The sequence below is a fragment of the Protopterus annectens genome, chromosome 13.part0 (genome assembly GCF_019279795.1).
Source record: "Protopterus annectens isolate FY-2018-M chromosome 13.part0, PAN1.0, whole genome shotgun sequence".
In the NCBI taxonomy this organism is placed as follows: Eukaryota; Metazoa; Chordata; order Ceratodontiformes; family Protopteridae; genus Protopterus; species Protopterus annectens.
In genome coordinates this window covers 424,816,172-424,834,643 of record NC_056747.1, presented here as the reverse complement: position 1 = coordinate 424,834,643, position 18,472 = coordinate 424,816,172, and the positions used below count along the sequence as shown (strand labels likewise).

Here is an 18,472-nt window from a genome sequence, read left to right as displayed (position 1 = left end):
TATACACACACACACACTGTCAAAGAACAGCACCAGTTATTATCTTTAATCTAAGGTTTATTTGCAAGAACTGTGAAAAAATGATGGGAAAAAACATGTTTGCTTCCTTGCACCAAAGTATGGGATAAGATAAAATTATTTTCTTTGTGAATGGGAAATGGGAATGATGGAATTCAAACCCAAATGACTAACTTTTCAGACAAATGCCTTAAACAGTAGTATGTGATGTAATGTAGAGTAGAGCAAGGTTGTGTAAAATCAGTACCCAGTGTAAGACAGGTAGGGGTGTAGCAGTGCTGTAGAGCCAAATGTGTCCAGTAAAAGGTAAGATGAAGTTGATACCCAAAGTAAGGCTGTTTAGAAATAAGGTATAGCTTAGCATAGTAGGCATTGTATCTTGTGAAAAGATTTGAAAATTAGAGTTGTGGTTGAAGAGTTTTAAAATAGGAACAGTTTAGCTAGAAAAATAAATACAAAAATAAATTGCCTGCCATTGAGAAGTCAAGAAGAGCTGGCTACAGAGATGATGCATTAGGAAGTAAAACACATACTAGAAACAATTTTTCAGTAACTGGCATAAAATTAGATAAGAGGACAATGCCTGCTACTGATGAGTTATACAGGATTCTATCAACAGGTCTGTGCCTAGCCCCTTATTGCAAATTAATCTGTGAATTTCCATTGTTAGTAGAACTTATTACTCCAGTATAGTACAGCTATAGAAGTGCTGTCTTAAAACTGCATTGTAAAATTTTCTTCCCAGATAGAGTGGTGAAGTACAGTACTGATCTCAAGTAAAATAAGAACTTGAAATGGGTGTTATATATTTTCCCTTCTATGTAAGATGTATTGCAAAGCAACTAATGTTTCTTGATCATTGTCTTAAAAGGGAGTGATTTTCCTTAAAAGGGAGCGATTGCTTTCCTATTTATGTTTAGTTTTCTAAACATTTGATGTTATGTAGCCCAATCTTGCCTACATTCTTACCCGTGGGTTTTCGGCTCCGACTTGGCCAAACTTTTTTAGCTGGAAGTCTTTCTATTGGCTGGGTTAAGAAGGTATCCCATGCTGCACTGCTGTCTATCCCTAGATCTCGTTTGCCGCGCATGTAGTTCAGATGTGGTCTCGCTCTTGGCTGTGGCTAAGTACCGTTTTTCTTCTTTATCAGAGAAATTTTTTTGCAAAAAAGCTATTTTAATAGCTGTTGTGTGTTCTTGTCTTATCTTGTGGAAAAGTTTTTTTTTGATCATTTTTTCTGTGGTATCCCACTAGCTGTTTCCAACGGGCTAGGCCCGTTTTCAGTTAGAGGACCTAGTCTGTCCCCTTGCTTTCCTTGTGTCATAAAAGTTTACCGGGACTTAAAACCATTTAAATTATAGGTATTAGTCCTTCCCCCCCTTGTGTTTGTGTCTAGGGATTATTTAACTTAGAGATCTTGTGGTATTCTGTTTGTTGTAGGCTTTTTCCCGCCTTGTGACTGTTTGACCGTTGGTCCATTTATTCAGTGGTTAATTGTTGTTGGTGCTTAAATGTTTTTGGTTAATTATGTCCAAAGATACTAAGGAGCACAAGCTCTCAGGCTTCAAGAAATGCTCCAGGTGCAGTTATAAAATGTCCATTACCGATGGACACACTGTGTGTATTGTCTGGGAGCGATTCATCTCCAGGAGTCGCGCAGCTTCTGTCATGCCTTTAGTCCGCGAGTTCTTTAGGAAAGAAAGAATAAATTGATTTTGAAGGGACTTCTAAAACCCTCCTTCAAGGACGGTCTGGAGAGTGCTTCCACCTCTAAGGCAAAATCCTCTAAATCAAAAAAGAGATCTCCAGGCCCCTGCAACTTGGGAGACCCGACAGTGCGTTTCCCGAGCCAGTCAGAGGTCGAATCTCATTATACCCAGAGGCCTGGCAAGACCTCATCCAGGACCAATGGGTTCTGCGAATAATTTCCGGAGAATATGTCATCCCCTTCTTGTCAAATCCCCCTCCAATCCAGAAAATCCCAGATATTCCACCCAGTCAAAGGGATTACGCAGCTTCAGAAGTTTCAAAGCTGCTAGAAAAAGGAGACATCCAACATGTCCCCTCAGACCAGATCGGATTAGGGACTTACTCCAGATTCTTTTTGGTGCCGAAAAGGACAGGGGACCCGAGACCCATATTGGATCTCAGTCAATTGAAGTCCAAGTTCCGAATGGTCACATTGTAGTCTATTCTCCCATTGTTGGGAAAAGAAGTGTGGATGTGCTCCATAACCTCAAGGATGCTTACTACCACATAAAGATGGACAGGGCATCCAGAAGTCACCTACACTTCCAGCTGGGAGCCAGTCATTTTCAGTTTTGAGCCCTGCCCTTTGGTCTCACCACAGCACCCAGGGTGTTTACCAAATGTATGGCAGTGGTGACTGCTCACTTGAGACGTCAAGGATTCCAAGCGTTTCCGTATCTGGACGACTGGCTCCTTACTGCCACCACCAGGCATCTACTACTTCAGACCAGGGACACTACTATCAACCTATGTCAACAGTTGGGCATCACATTGAAATGGGAAAAATCTGCCTTGTTGCCCTCACATCATGTCACTTTTATAGGCGCCGAACTAGACACAGTTCTCATGCGGGCATTTCTACCACAGGAAAGAATCAGAGTCCTACAACAACAAGTTCATGCCTTGCTCCCTCTGAGAAGAGCAAAGGCAAGATGGGTCCTCCAACTGTTGGGGACAGTGGCTGCTACGATTATGTTAGTCCCTCTGGCAAGGTTACATATGAGGCTCCTTCAGTGTGTACTCTTTCCCAAGTGGTCTCTTCAACGTCTTCCACATTCTCACCCTATTCTACTCACAGACAGGTGCAAACAGGATCTCAGTTGGTGGCTTTGCACTGACAACCTGAATGCGGGAAAGCCCTTTGTTCCTGCTTCCCCGGTTGCCATGGATGCCTCCCAGATGGGGTGTGGGGCATTATCTAGGCAGGACAGTCCAAGGCACGTGGCAAAAGCACGAGATGCATCTGCATATCAGTGCCCTGGAGATGAGAGCTGTGCTACTAGCATTGCAAGCACTTCAGAGTTTTCTTCCTCCCGGAACTATTGCAATCCACTCAGACAAATATGTCAGTGGTGTGGTATCTGAACAAGCAGGGAGGAACCAAGTCTTATCCCCCTTGCAGAGAGGCCATGCGAGTGTGGCAGTGGGCAGTGTCTTCCCAAAGTTTTCTGGTGGCAACGCACATTCAGGGGAAGTCCATTGTGATCGCAGACAGGCTAAGCAGAGCTATTCTGATGCCTTATGAGTGGTCGCTGAACTGTCAAGTTGTGGAACAGATCTTCCGCAGGTGGGGTCACTTCTTGCTGCAACCTTTTTGCCAGCCTCCTCAATGCCAAATGCAGCAGCTACTTCACGTTGACCCCCCTCAGGGGGGAGTCACCCAGGGACGCTCTAGTCCACGATTGGCCCTCCAGTCTACTATATGCCTTCCTCTGCGGTCCCTTTGCTGTCAAAGGTTATTCAGAAAACGCAATCCTTGGGAAGCAGAATGATTCTGATTGCCCCACACTGGCCTCGTCAAATTTGGTTCCCCTTTCTCCATCCCTATCTCATGGACGCTTCTTGGCTTCTGGACCCACAACCAGACTTACTGACACACATGTCAGGGCAGCTCCATCCCTCTCTTCAGACCCTCCGGTTGACAGCCTGGCTACTCCACTTCCATCATTAGTTAGGCTTCATCACCAGAGGTGGTTCATATTTTATCTTCCTCTCGTAAGCCCTCGACCAGGAAGATTTATTACAGCAAATGGAAGAGGTTTTCAATCTGGGCGCATGCCAAAAAAAATTGACCCTTACACAGCTCCAATTTCATCTGTATTGGAGTTCTTGTCTATGCTCTTTAACCAGAGTTCAGCGGCCGCAACTATTAAAGTCTAGTTGGCGGTGATTTCTACCTTTCCTGTCGCAGACGAGCCTAGCCTGATGGCACATAGACTCTGTAAGGCTTTCCTGAAGGGCACTTTGTTACTTCGACCTCCGGTATCGGAACCTGTTATGCCGTGGGACTTAAACTTTGTTCTACAAGGTCTTAATTCAACCCCCTTTGAGCCTGCAGCCACTTGCGATTTAAAATTCTTAACTTGGAAGACTGTCTTTGTAGTAGCCATCACGTCAGCCAGACGCGTTTCGGAGCTTCATACTTTATCAATCAAACCCCCTTATTTGATTTTTTATAAGGACAGGGTTTCTCTCAGACCGAACCCCTCTTTTCTTCCCAAAGTGGCATCAGTCAGTAACCTTAACCAATCTATTGAATCGCCAGTGATTTTTCCCCAGTTCTCAAACAAGGCAGAATTCAAATTTCATCAGTTGGATGTGCACAGACAATTACGTTTTTATTTGCACAAAACGAAAGGCCTCAGAAAATCTGATCAGTTGTGTGCTTCGTTTTCAGAAAACAGAATTGGGTCTCCTGTTTCCAAAGTCATGTTGTCCAGGTGGATTTCCAGTTGTATTTCTTTCATTTATTCCTCAGGGGGTTTACCGTTTTGGGTGAAGTCTCACTCTACTCGGTTTGTATCTACATCTACAGCTTTTCAGGCCAGATTATCTATGGATGATATCTGTGCTGTGGCTACTTGGGCATCTCCTCGCACATTTGTTACTCATTACAAGTTGGATGTGGTATCTAGGGGCAGGTCTTCCTTTGGTTCCACTGTGCTCAGGAGTATTTTCCACTGAGCCTTCCAGGATTTAGGTGCTGGGGACGCTGCCCCACGGGTAAGAATGTAGGCGAGATTGGACTACTTAACATCACGAAGTTATGTACTCACCATAACGATCGATGTATGTAGTCCATATCGCCTCACATTCTTACTTACCCCCCCTCCTTCCCCCGTTCTGGAGGATCTGGAGGTTAGGTCTGGTTTCAGAGCTCCCTTCATTCTTGGTTTGTTCTTCCTTTCCTTAGGTGGTGTTATGGATGGAGAATGAGTGCTGGTGCTCACAGCAAACTAGATCTCGGGATAGAGAGCAGTGCAGCATGGGATACCTTCTTAGCCCAGCCAATAGAAAGACTTCGAGTTAAAAAAGTTTGGCAGAGTTGGAGCCGACATTCGGCTCCGAACCCACGGGTAAGAATGTGAGGCGAGATGGACTACATACATCAAACGTTATGGTGAGTACATAACTTCTTCTTTTTTTTTTTTTAATTTAAAAATATTTCCAGTCAGAGTGTTTAACAGAAAGTAACATTTTTATTTATTTTTTCGTAATTACCTGTCTCTTGCACCCTCCATCCCCTAGTGGTCAAGGCCGTTCCTGTTACTTTTCCATTCATTACACTTCAGGAGCGGTGACTGGGCAAGTGGGAATCTCAGCTACTGTCATACACTAGGTGTGGGATTTTACTTTGGTATTGTATCCACAAGGGCACCCTCACTCCGGGACAGGCAAGTGAATGAATGGTAATAAACTCTAACTGCCATATTTCTGCTCACTTCACTAGTCCATCTGAATCCAGATGCAGTCTCATCCTCTTCCTCATTATTACATATTTTTTTTTTATATACTTTTTGACCCTGTTGCCTGTTGACCATCAGACCCCCCAATCAGCCCATTCGTTCCCCATCACCAAGGCAAGGCTGACTGTTAGAGGTTGTTATTCAGACAGCCGTAAGTGGGTGATTCGAGGCCTTTCTTTTGTAAGCCTCCACATTTCCCTTGGATGTTTGGCATGTGGAGCCAAAGAAGGACATGCTGTGGGTTTTCTGCACTGGTTGTCCTTCACCTCCACAAGGGACATTGCCAGCAAGTATCCTCAGCCTTTTCCTCAAGGAAAGGGAGTGGTTACACCTGCCTCCATTGGAGAAATCGCACTACTTTTGGTGCTGGCTTGAGTGCCTGCAGTGCTCCCTACCCTCTTTGGAAGATGCAAGCAGGCCATGACCCGTCATTCCTCTCCCTTCCCGCCTTCCAGAAGTAAACTTTTTGGCACTTCACGTAAGACTGAGAAGTTGTTTTTTGTCACTTATTTAACCAGTACCTGTTGTCTTGTGTTCACTAACTAGTTTGAATAGTCCATTCCACCACTTTTCCTCTGCTGTCATCCCTTTTGTTTTTTTCCATATTTTTCTGTGTTTGATTCTTGACCTTGACAAAGGCCTTAGTAAAACCTATACAAACCATATCCACTGATTTACTGTCATCCATTTTTGAAGTTGCTCAGTCACAAAAATCAGTAGTTTCGTCTGACAAATTCTTATCTACCAATTTTTTTTGCCTTTTAAAAAAAATAAATAACTTGATATATAAAATGCCCTGCAGTCATCAGAGTAATTAACCTATAATTTTATATTTTTTCCATTGATTTGCTGTTGTGAGTTATCAGTGGGGCCAGCCCCCTGTTTTCAATGACTAGGCCATGCTCAATAAAAATATAAAATCTTGCAAATCATTCAATCATGTCAAAAAATCATTTCATTCAAAAACTGTAGAAATGTCATCTGGTCTGTTACTCCTGTCTGCCCTGACTTCTCAAGTTTAGTAACTGTTATTATCGTTTGTCAGTTCCTTTCCATATCCAGAACTCCGTTCCTCTGAATGGGTGCTCCACTACATTTTTTTACTTTATCCACCTGTAACTTTCAAATTTAATAATTTCATTAACAATTGTCACTCATGTCCATTTTTACTATGTCCGGTTTTCACTCTAAATTGGTTCTCCAAACAGTTTTCTGTTAAAAGGCAGTCATTTTGGAAGTTCATCTTTCCTATAAGGATCTTCAACATATTCATCTTCCATTATTAAACTCGTGTGCTCTTTTTGTTTTCCTTTTGCAGCTATATGATTTCTTTCTGCCAGATTTAAATATTATTTTGCTGTCTTGATTTCCCATTACAGTTTTGCTTTTTGACTGCTCTTATTAATATATATATTTTTTCTTTTTCCGCAGTGTCATAATTACTCCTGCCATGTTTAACTTTTTCTTCTGCTTCCTTTCTGTCTTTAAATTAACTTGCATCCTCCAGATTCCCATTTTAATGTAATATCATAACATCTCTACCTTATGAATAATGTTTAATCTGCAAATTGTATCACTAAGTCTTACTCTTCCACTTTTATTTTACTGTTTATACTTAATTTTCCTGGTAAATATAGTCATTTTGAGCTAGTCACTGCTACCCAATGACTCCCTTGCAGTAACTTTATATATATTCTCTTCTTTCCTTATTATGATGCCAAGAACATTCATACTCCTAGTTAGTTCTGTTTCTTTTTAATTAAGAACAACTCTATTTAATGTCAGGTCTCTTCCCCATCCACATCGACATGCACACATACACACAAATGCACACGCTAAGCCATTCATTCATCAGTTCATAGATATTCCAAGGCCACTGAGTCTCATGACAGCTTTCGCCTTTCAAGTACCCACCATCAAGCACCACCTCCTTTCTTCAGGAGGGTCTTTATGGTCAGTCCTGTAGTATTTATTTATTATTTATTTATCTTTGATTTCTGGGAATGTGTGACTGGTATAAGACCTTTATTCATCGGAGGCCTGGGGATAAATAAGTCCCACATGCAACACCCGTTATATGTACATAAAGTAGTTACATGCTATCAGAAGGAATACAAAATATAAGTAAAGGTACATACATTAGAAAAAAAAATTACAATAGCTGACATAAACATAATTTAGCAACAAAGCATGTATGTAGCTTGCATAGGTGGATACGCATCCAGTCATCTGGTTTGTTTAAATGAAGACAATGAGTTACACTGCTTAACATGCAGTGCAAAAGTATTCCAGAGGACTGAGAGGTGGTGGATTATTCATTCATTAAACATTCATTGTTTTACTCCTAAGAGTTTGGGGGCCTACAAACAAGTATCATCCACAAAATGCTTTAATTGGTATTACAAATTATAATTTCCAAATAATATTTAATTGCATCATTCCACCCTCCACTCCCTGTAAATCTTTAAGATATAGTGCAAACCTTATCTTTCCTTTCCTCGTTCTGTTTTTTTTCTGAACAGAATCCCAGTATTTCCTTTTCCTGCATCTTTCCAAATAAATTCCTATGACACGTGTCTCCCTTTTTCCTAGTACTTTAGCCATTTTACTAATGGCAACTCAAGATTTCTTGTGTTGCATAAGAATGTTAACATTGTCCCGTGTATTCTGCATATTTGCCGTTTACTTCTACTGTCTTAATACCATTTAAAGAGAATGCAGCACTATTTTTCTTTTATGTTATTTTTTTCTATTCCTGTTTTCAAAATCCACTACCTTTCTCATATTGGTTATCCAGCCTGTTTTTTTTTTTTTTTTAACTTAATCTCTACACTGCCTTCAGTGAAATTTGTTCTTGCCAGTAATTTGAGGCTCACACCAACTTCTTTTCATTCTCTGAGATCCTCTGTGTGGCAGCAGTTAAAGAAAGCTATCAGTTTTCTCTCTTGCTAGCTTTCTGTATTGGCTTAATTTCTTGAAGAATCAACTGGTTTAGGAGATTCTCATTCATCTTCTTCAACACAGGCTGATCACATTCACAGCACCGATTTAAAGACTTTCTCAGACTGTAATTTTCCTCCCTTAGCAGTCATCACTCTCTTGCCCTGTTCCAGATTTCTTTTTCCAGTTGAGAGGGAAATGTGCTCAACAGACCAATGCTTTGCTATTCTTTTCTTGTAGTTTTTGATTGAAACAGATCAGACCCTTCCTCTTTCCTTTACTTTTGCAGCCAGGGAAGTATTTAGTGGCTTACGTAATTTATATTTTACCATCTATACTTTACTATACTTTACTTTATACTCCACCTTCAGAACACATCACTGTCTAGCTCTAAAGGACCTACAATGGCTAGGACTACCACAACTACTTAATTATCACCAGCTAGTCACTGCCTACAACATTCTTAAATACCCTGATAAAACCCATCACTAACTCAACTACTTACTCACTACACAGCAAATCACCCTCTCTGCTCCAGTGACAAATCTCTCTTCTGTATTCTGCTGCTTCAGTGAGGAATTTAGCTGCCCTATTTTGCACTTGGACTACTCCTGGATTATTTTGTTGGCTTGAATAAGCATTCTGCAACTTCAGTGGGGATTTTAGCTGTCCTGTTTGGCGTTCTGTCTTTTGAGCTAGTTTTTTCTTTGTATTTTAAGACCGTAGAGTATATCAAGTTAGCAGAAAGTATTTTTTTAGATTTTATTTAACTTCTAATTGTTGTTGTGTCTTTCGGCTTTTCCTGGTTAGGAGTTGCCACAGCGGAACTCCGGTCCGCTAATAATTGGCAGTAGATTTTTATGTGCCGAGTTGCCAGCCCTGACGCACAACCTTCAACGAAAGTACACCCATTCATGCATGTCTCCACGCAGAAGATGCTCTAGCTGAGAATCGAACCAGACAACATCTTACTGTGAGGCGACAACACTACCGCAGCACCACCACCGCGGACTACACCTTTTAAATTAAGAATATGAATATGCTTTATTTTTGGACAGCTTTTTTGTGAAAGCATCTCTTTCTCTCCTAAAGAACTAGGTTTCAGAATTTTAACTGCAACAGTCTCGGAAGTGACCTGTTAAACATGAGTCAGGTAGGGAATCTGGAAAAAGTGGTTAGCTTTCTGCACAGTCTGAACCACCAAAAGCTACAAATTACTAGTTCCATAAAAAGAACTGTCACAGAGCACAGCCCATACAAAGAAATTATTTAAACTAAATTTCACATAACTGCTTATTTGGGAATGAAATGAGTTATACAAAGGAATGGATTTTGTTTTTGTAAAATAGTACCATGTTGATAATTTCTGTCTAAAACCTCGGTGAATTAGCTTTTAAAGCTACCCAGTTTGTTTGTGAGACTTCTTACCCAAAGACAAAGTTTGTTTCCATGGAGTAGTTTGCAGAGTTTGAAAGAATATTATTTTAAGTGGTATTTAATGCGACTCCCCCAAAGTTCGAACTCCTGTGGTTTATCTTATTTTGAATTTCTTTTTCATGATTTTATTCTAATAAATGTTTGTTTGCTGGTAACTAAATTACTTGAAAATAACTCAAGATGAATTCCAAAGTGTAAAAAAATAAGCTAACTTTTTCAGTGGTATGTACCTTAAAATGCATACTAAGTGAAATGTGCAAGATTTCATTCTCACTATAAAATATGGGTAGTTGCTATACCTCTGAACTGTCCAGATTTTCACAGAATGTCCAGATTTTTGTTTCATATTTTTGGTCTATTCTTGATAAAATTTGTGTTTTTTGGCCAAATCATTTAGGAATGAAGTCACTAAATAATGGCAGACATTTAAGTTTCAGACTTAATATCTTTTAAAAATGCATACTAATGCAAAACATATTATTATAGCAACATTGTTGATTTTATATATTTTTTATATATTTAGTAGTAATTCGTGATAAGTAATACAGTATTTGTGCATGCTGATAAGTGTATATGTACATATATATATATATATATATATATATATATATATATATATATATATATATATATATAAATTTGTGTATAAATGTATAAATTTGTGTATAACTTAAAAACTATGGATGTGAATGTGTATGTGTAATGTGTATGGCTGGCTTGATTATGTGACTTTAATTACACCTCTGTTTAAATGTGATGAATTAGATACTTCTATGTGCTGATGAAGGGTGGATAGCCCGAAAGCTTCTTATTAAATTTTAATGTCTTTTGGTGACTTCTGAGTGATTTCTGAAGAACTTTGCGATTTGTCAACAGTTTGTCCTTTTGTACTTTGTAAAACAGATGAAGAAGGCACCATGATTGATGCTGTTATTTCAGTTTGTAATGACTATAAATGTATATGTTGCACATTTAGAATTAAATTGTTCTGACTTGCTAACTCTAAGGTAGTAATAAATAATTGCATTTTAAAACAATATTTGGCTGTACTTTGTTTTGAGTTTGGTTTTGTTTTAGTTGAATGTATTAAATGACAGCAAACCCTACCCCAGCCACATTTTGATTCAAAATATGTCTTGCCAGCTCGACATGTAACCCTGTGGATTGTGGGTTGATGTGGATATGCCATATTCCTGTAGCTCTTAGGCTATCCCTCTGATAATTTCATAGTTTAATCATATCATGCACCTTCCTGTACTTGTTTTAATTAATCTCTAAGGAATTCCACACAACGCAGTGGAAGATTAACATTTTTGTTTAATTAGAGACGCACAGAAATAATGGCAGCACCAGTTCGCCCTCACTCTGCCACCTTTGCCAACTAATATATGAAGCCTGTTCTCATTTCAGATTAATTGGTTCATCATATTAACAAACTGTGCCTGAATCCAGGTAAAACAAAGTGATCTGTCAATATTTTGCTGCAAATTAAAGTTAGAGTAAAATTCAGTACCAGTGCAACTGCATAAATATTATCTTGAGTTTAAAGATGTCTAGTCAGCAGGTTTGTGTACAGTGAAGGTTGAGTATACCCACAGGTTTAAAGGTTATAAATGTATAGGGATTTTAGGCTTTTTATGGCCCTGTTAGATATTTCTCAATGTCCCTGATTTTGCCTCATATTTTAGCCTTTTACCTTCTAATTCTTTTATTTTCTGGTAAATTACTGAGGTATACAGTCATTCAATAATGCTAGATTTTAAGAGTTTCATGCTTCGTTTTGTTTAGAAAATGCATGTTGACACAAAAACTGTTCTGTTAAACTTAAGTGAATTAGATTAATGTTTTAAAAATTGGTCCTGATGTTGGCCTCCCCCATTATTTTTGGGTTTGTTCAGAATTATTGAGCAAAGAAGCTGAAAGGTATGTTTGACTATTCAAATCAAGTATGAAACTAGTAAGTGCTACTGTGTCTCATACTCCAGTTACAGAAGCCTTTTTTGGTTTAATGGGTGGACCAGAAAAGGACTTGTTCATAGATAATTACATACACTATAGTATTATAAAACTACAGTAAAACATATTTATATCTTTGCCTGTGTCATTTATGTGTCTATAATCATAGACTTGTCTTTCTAAATGAGAAAAATGACATGATTAGTCATTTGAACAAATGGAGTAGTGAATTTCCACTTTGTAAGCAGCAAACCTCAGTGGGCTGAACACCAAAAAAAAAAAAAAAAGATTTGAGCATACTTAAAGTACATACCATCCTGAAAACCACTTGAATTCCCATTGTAATCACCTGGTTGTAACCCCCCTTTTGACAGGACTTACTCAATCTTTTATCCCCCCCCCCAGGTTGCCCCATATTGTGTCCCATTGTAGTCTGAGACTGTTGTAGCCTGTTCATGTGTTGTTTGAAGGAAGCACTTGGCAAACAGATGCAGGGCTTGTGAAATTTTAGATCAGCTGTACAAACCTAGAAATTCTGTTTAAATTTGCATTCTTATAACCACACATGATGGCACAGCTAACTGACATAAGTTGCTTTCTCTGTAAATCATTTAATGCCATTGCTGTCAGTTCTGTCAGAAAGAGTATGTGGTTCCTGGGGGAGTAGAGACCCAAATGACTTGCCATCCTTCCATCTTGTAAGACTTGTTCCTATCCTGGGTTAGCCAGTTTTACAAATGACAACCTGTTTTGCATTGGTACGTTTACTTTTGAATTCCTTTAGTTGAGTAATTAAATGTCAACATGGTTAGCAGAAGCCATTTTGACCTTAGAAAAGAGCTTCCTGAATGTTGCCACTACCTTTGATGTATTTTTCCTTTTTAGCACTAGTAAAGTGGTGCACTTTAATATGTTACAACATGTATTGAAATTAGGATTTGCCTGTACCTTTTTGCTATAGGGGATATGTAGATGGGTATCTTTTAGGTGTACATCACCTTAAGGGCTGTGGAAGAATTAGGGTGAAAGATTCTGTAATGACAACAGAGGAACTTTCGTACCCAAAGAAATGTGTTCACTAGTGGTAGGTCCCCAAGACCCTTATCTTCTTGGAACAAGAAATAGCCAGGGTTAGAACTCTGTTCCTTTTTCGTCTTCTGTGACTGACTCTGGTTTATTTCAGACAGCACATCTGTCATGAGGCTTTCGATCTGCAGTGGGATCACTTAGTGCTGGTGTCTTGAGACAGGTGGGATGCCTGTATATGTTGGTTTCTTTTTTATGTTGGAGACTGTAGTCCTTTTCTGTTATTGGTAACATCCACGTATCCTGAATTATAGCTTTTAACTAGTTTCCTATCCATTACAGTATAGCAAGCAGGCTGGCCTTCTTTGTAATGTAGAAGGGTTTATAGTGAGAGGGTGAGGGTTGTGGTTTTGGAAGGATTACTTTTGTTTCTCATGCGCTTGACCATTGGTTGCTTTCCAGTGCCTCTTTTTTAGTAAGGCAGAAAAAGGTGCTGTTGTCAGTCATAGCTGCTCCCTTTTATTTTCATGTCCTGAGGGCCCTCAAGTCTGCCTTTGTCACTTTGCTACTTCTTCCCATACTGGACCTTCTTCCGTTTTTGGGCTCTGTTCTTGTCTTGTTTGGGAAGGACGATAGAGCTTTTGCAAGGGTAGTTTCTAACAAGACTTAAATGATGGGAAATTAAAAAGGTACTCGACAGACTGCATGTTTCTTCCTTCTCAGGATTATTGAGCACCTTCACTGCATGGGTTCATAAAGAAGATCCTTGTCCAGAGGTGCATCCAGGAGCTACACCTTCACATGCTCTAGCAGGGGCTGAGTTCTCAGCCAGGCATGTCTCTTAACCACAGACCCAGTAACAGTTGTGTAGCAAGATGCATCTGTAGCATCATAACTACATTTCGTAGAGGGTATGGCAGCGTGTGAACTGAGGCTACATAGGTCAAGCATTTCTTTTCTGTGGCCCTTATCTTCCATCCTCTCTGTCTTCTGTCTCAGCTGGTCAGGGAGGGACATGTGAAACTTTAACATATGAGATTGGCAGCTGAGGACCAATAATGGCCAAGGCAGCTGAGGTGTAGTCTTTTTTCCAAAAAAAGGTCAGATGTACTCTCCTTGTCATTTGGAATCTGGTTCCTGGCTGCAGCTACACTGGATCCCTTGTTAATATCCATGCTTACCACTGCTGGATCCACAGCAGGATTTTTGTACAGATATTTGCTGGAGTTATAGACTCTATGAACATAGTCTGGCTTCCTGGGAGCAGAGGACTGAGAATCAGACTGGAAGGATGCAGACTAAACAGGATAATCTGGGATTTTTTAACACTGGAGATATGGCAAGGGAACTTGTATGTGGGCAGGCCTAGAGAATGTCTGTACATTTGAGTATCAGTACCCAAGGCCTGCAGAGCTGCCCCTGAACTGACCAGTGACCTGACTTATTTGCCTCATGAGGGCATGCTAGGGGCCAAAGGCTTGGCAGCTCCCAGAGGGGTAGCACCAAAGGCTTTGGTAGATCAATGCTGCAGGTACTGGGACTGCCAGTGTGCCTCAGTGGCACAGGTACCTTCGAGCCCAATGGGACTGTTGCACTCTGAAACAGTGTTGTTGGCCTCTGTACCATATTCTCCTTCAGGTGCTTCTCTTTCTTTTTCTTGGGATAGTCAGAAGATGAAGTGCTGGTCATATGACAGACTTAGACAAGAAGTAAAATTTTTAGGAAAGGGTACTTCTCAAGGGATTCTAATCTGTTTGATGGTCTACTCATTTAAAAAGGCACACTGGGGATAGTTAGGGGTGCCCCAGACCAGACAAAAATCACAACCTTGTGTAAACCCCTATGTGGTATCTTTCCTACATTTATTGCAGTTGACTATTGTTCCTGATGTATGCAATACAAGGTACTCCAAAAACAGTAAAATGAAGATAAGAAATTTTCCAGAACAGGGTATGTATCTGTTAACTCTGGCTTCAGGCTGATCATGCAGTCTGACAACACAACCAGATTGCTTGAAATGATCATCAAACTGCAGCTAGAAATATCTGGAGATGGTGCTGGCTGATGTCCCTCTGTATCATCAACTCATTGATATTGATAGGGATGAATGTCTAATGGGCCTTAAGGGGGAAAAGTTAAAGTTGTGGTATTCTGGACAACCACACCTTGCACAGGCAGGAATCATAAGAGTCAGTATTGCAGCAGTCAGTACACTGAAAATGCCTACATTTATGGCAAATTCCTACATAGCTGTGAGTGAGAATCAGTCCGAGTACATAATTGTCACCATGATAGAGAAAGTGAGAGAGAGCAAGACTTGGAAAAAGTGAGAGGGAATGGACGTAATGTGACATGCTGCAGCAGAAAGAAGTCAGCTAAATGTACTTTTTATGCCAATTTCCCAACTAGTTCAATTAAAGTGTGTAGGCAAAGTGTAAATTAGATGATTTGTTTGTGTGTATAATACCACTTGTTTATCTTATCAAGTGGTTGTTACCACTCTTAATGCTTCATCAGCCACTGTAGTTGATCTCTATTCACACACAAAAAAAAATCACTATCAGAAGTGAAGGATCCGATTCTGCAAGCTCTGACACTTCAAAAAGCAAACTATGATTCTAGTAAGTAACATTAAATTTTGAAACTCAGTGTTGCACCTTCTGTCCCCCGTACCCTTCCGGTATGGAGGGGCTGTGCTTCACATGCCCATATTACATACATATTCTAAACTTGAGTAAGAGGAATACTCCGTTATTCAGATTCTAGACTTAGTATATTGCCCCACTTTTGTATTTTCTGTTCTATACCTCTGAAGGTCATAATTTGTTTTGGAATGCATCAGCTACTGTCTAATGATTTACTTTTGTGCTAGTTAGATGTCAGAACTGTTGCAGGTAGAGTATGTTAAACATGTCCTGTGCAAGAACAGAATATTTTAAAATGAAAAGTCAGTTTGATAAGTTTACATGTTTGATGGCATTTTATTGGCTGTCTTCAGTTATTTCTGAGCTCCACTTAACTCTTTATTTTCTTTCATAGATGACCAGCTACCTCCTGGGTTCCCAAACATTGACATGGGTCCACAGCTAAAAGTTGTAGAGCGGACACGAACAGCTACAATGTTGTGTGCTGCAAGTGGAAATCCTGATCCGGAAATAACCTGGTTTAAAGACTTCCTTCCTGTAGACCCTAATGCTAGTAATGGCAGAATCAAACAGCTGCGGTCAGGTAGGATCTCAGTCTGGGATGCGCTGAGAAGATGGAAAACGATGCTTAAATCAGAAAGTTGAACTTTTGCCATTCATATATAGTACAATTACTTTTGCTCTTTAAGCTTTGTGAAGTATCCTCATATATGCCTTTGATGTCCACTTTCAGGTGTATTGGAGTTTCCTGATTAATTTCCCTTTTGCTAGTTCATTTTGACAGTAATTTTGAGTACAAACTAAGTTCTTTTACTATTTGGATTTTTGTGTCTCCAACATTTATGCCCCAGAAGTAGAGGTGGAGAGAATTGGAGCCTGGGCATCAGAACAACTCCCAAATGGATGTCCGTTTTTGACATGGAATATTACAAGCATATGTTATCGATTCCCTTAAGAGTTAGCCCAGTAATGTGAAGATTGTATTTGTTGTAAATATACAGCAATATACCAGTCTAGTGGAGTAGGTTGAAGCACTGTATCTAATCTCAGGCAAAGTTGAAGTATTTTAGGAATACCTTTCTCTCTGTTTGTATGTTGTCTTCTGTGTTGATTGAATAGTGGGTATCTTGAGAACCCTTTATGCAAAGATTAAAGACTGAAAAAAGTGTTTGTATGTGTATGTGAGCTGATTGGTGTTGAGCAAGACCTAAGTTGCTGGCAAAGAAGCCTCAAATAATGGTTGATGCAGCAGTGGCCAGTGGTAGAAGTACCCTTCTCACATATTGTCCGCAAGCAGTGCATGATAGTTGATGCTGTGTAGCCTGCTATGTCTTTGCTTCCCAATGGGAACATTACTGCATTACTGTGGCCACTATGCTCTAGACTGGTGTCTCCCCGCCCAACCTACACCGAGATCATCTGTTTAATCCTATCTCAGATAGTCAGAGTTATCAATCAGAGGATTGTGCTGGGCAACATTGGAGTGGGGAATGGATGTGATCCAGAACATGAAAGCCTGACCAGTGAAAACAACAGGCACAGGGCAAAATAATAATCTGTAGGTGCATAAGCAGATATTAACTTTTGGAGATAAAAGGGGAATATCTGCAGAGAAGGGTTTCATTTTTATTTAAATATTACCATGAGCTAGCTTTCTAGAGTAACATACTTTTTAGGAAGGCTCAATGTTTATGGTGAAACCTTTTCTGAGTACTGAAGAAAACCTCACCAGTCTTTTATTGTGTCATAGTCCAAAATGACAACAAATGTCTGCACTTTGGTTCATCTGAGGACCTCTTCTCTCAGTACTGATAGTAATTGGAGTAAATCATCTGTGGTGCCTGCACAGTGGGTTTGCAGCACTCACCAGAATGTATGTGGTACTGCATATGCAGCATTGTATCTGTTTGTGTTTGTCTGTTTGCATTTCTTCTTATTTTGGCAGTACTGTTGTGTTACAACTCCATTATTACTTGTCTTGTTTGTGTAATGTTTTCAGAATCTAGTGTAAATTGTACTATGTTTATTTTTTTATTTCTTTTTTATTCTTTTTATATTACTTGAATTGTTTTTATTACACCCCTAAACAACTTGTTAGTAAGTTGCAGATGACTGTAGAGAGTAATATGTTTAAGTAAAAGTAATAATTTATTTTTAGCTACACTTATTCATACATGTACACATTTGTGTCAATACATACACTTGTAGAGCCACATTATGCTGTAAACCAGTAAACGTGTATGTTTTGTATATTTTAAGTTCTGTCAGCTTTATGATGTCACAGTAACTCTCACCAGCAGTCAAACTACAGTAATGTATAAAACTGATTCCACAGGGCAGTCTCATTTACTACAGTAGACTCCCTCTTATCCAGCCTCTCTCTAACTGGCCATCAAATTTCTGCCGTAGTCCTAGCAAAAGACAATAGAAAAGAACAGCACCTCCACCACCTCTGGGCTAAATAATAACAGACATTTGGGTTTTAGATTTCATAGTCATTAGAAAATTGCAAACTAACACAAATTATGTTGTTCTAGCTGATTTATAACCTATAAATATATTGTATGTTTTTTTTCTGATTAACAAGCCATTTGTTTATACAGCCTAAGGTCCGGTCCCAGCAAGACCAGTTAAGAGGGAGTCTACTATATCATGATCATTTTTACTTCTCTCATTTTTATGATTAACTTGGAAGTTAAAATTCTTTGCTGCAGTTTCTGAACTTCCCCAGTGATGTTTTCTTTTCAGTCTTTGTGTTTTAGCACTCTTGGCCCTTGAACTCGTAGGTTTAAGGCAATACACTAAATGTGATTATGCAAATTCTGATATGAAAAAAATAATCCAGTGAAACTATTGAGAAGTCTGTTTTATTGGGAAAAAAATTGTGGTATGGGGATAGTCTGCTTTATTTATTTTTAAGAAGCATAATTTACCATAGTGATGTTTTAAAGAAGT

At 39.4% G+C, this 18,472-nt stretch overlaps 1 protein-coding gene across 32 annotated transcripts in view; it reads left to right on the top strand.

Moving 5' to 3' along the window:
- Window positions 1–18,472, top strand: part of LOC122787386 (receptor-type tyrosine-protein phosphatase S-like) — a 3,272,784-nt gene that overhangs the window by 2,234,829 nt on the left and 1,019,483 nt on the right. For all 32 annotated transcript variants that reach the window (XM_044054059.1, XM_044054057.1, XM_044054056.1 and 29 more), the window contains one exon: window positions 15,912–16,100. In XM_044054059.1, coding sequence (XP_043909994.1) covers window positions 15,912–16,100 — 189 coding nt within the window. The remainder of the gene's footprint in view (window positions 1–15,911; window positions 16,101–18,472) is intronic.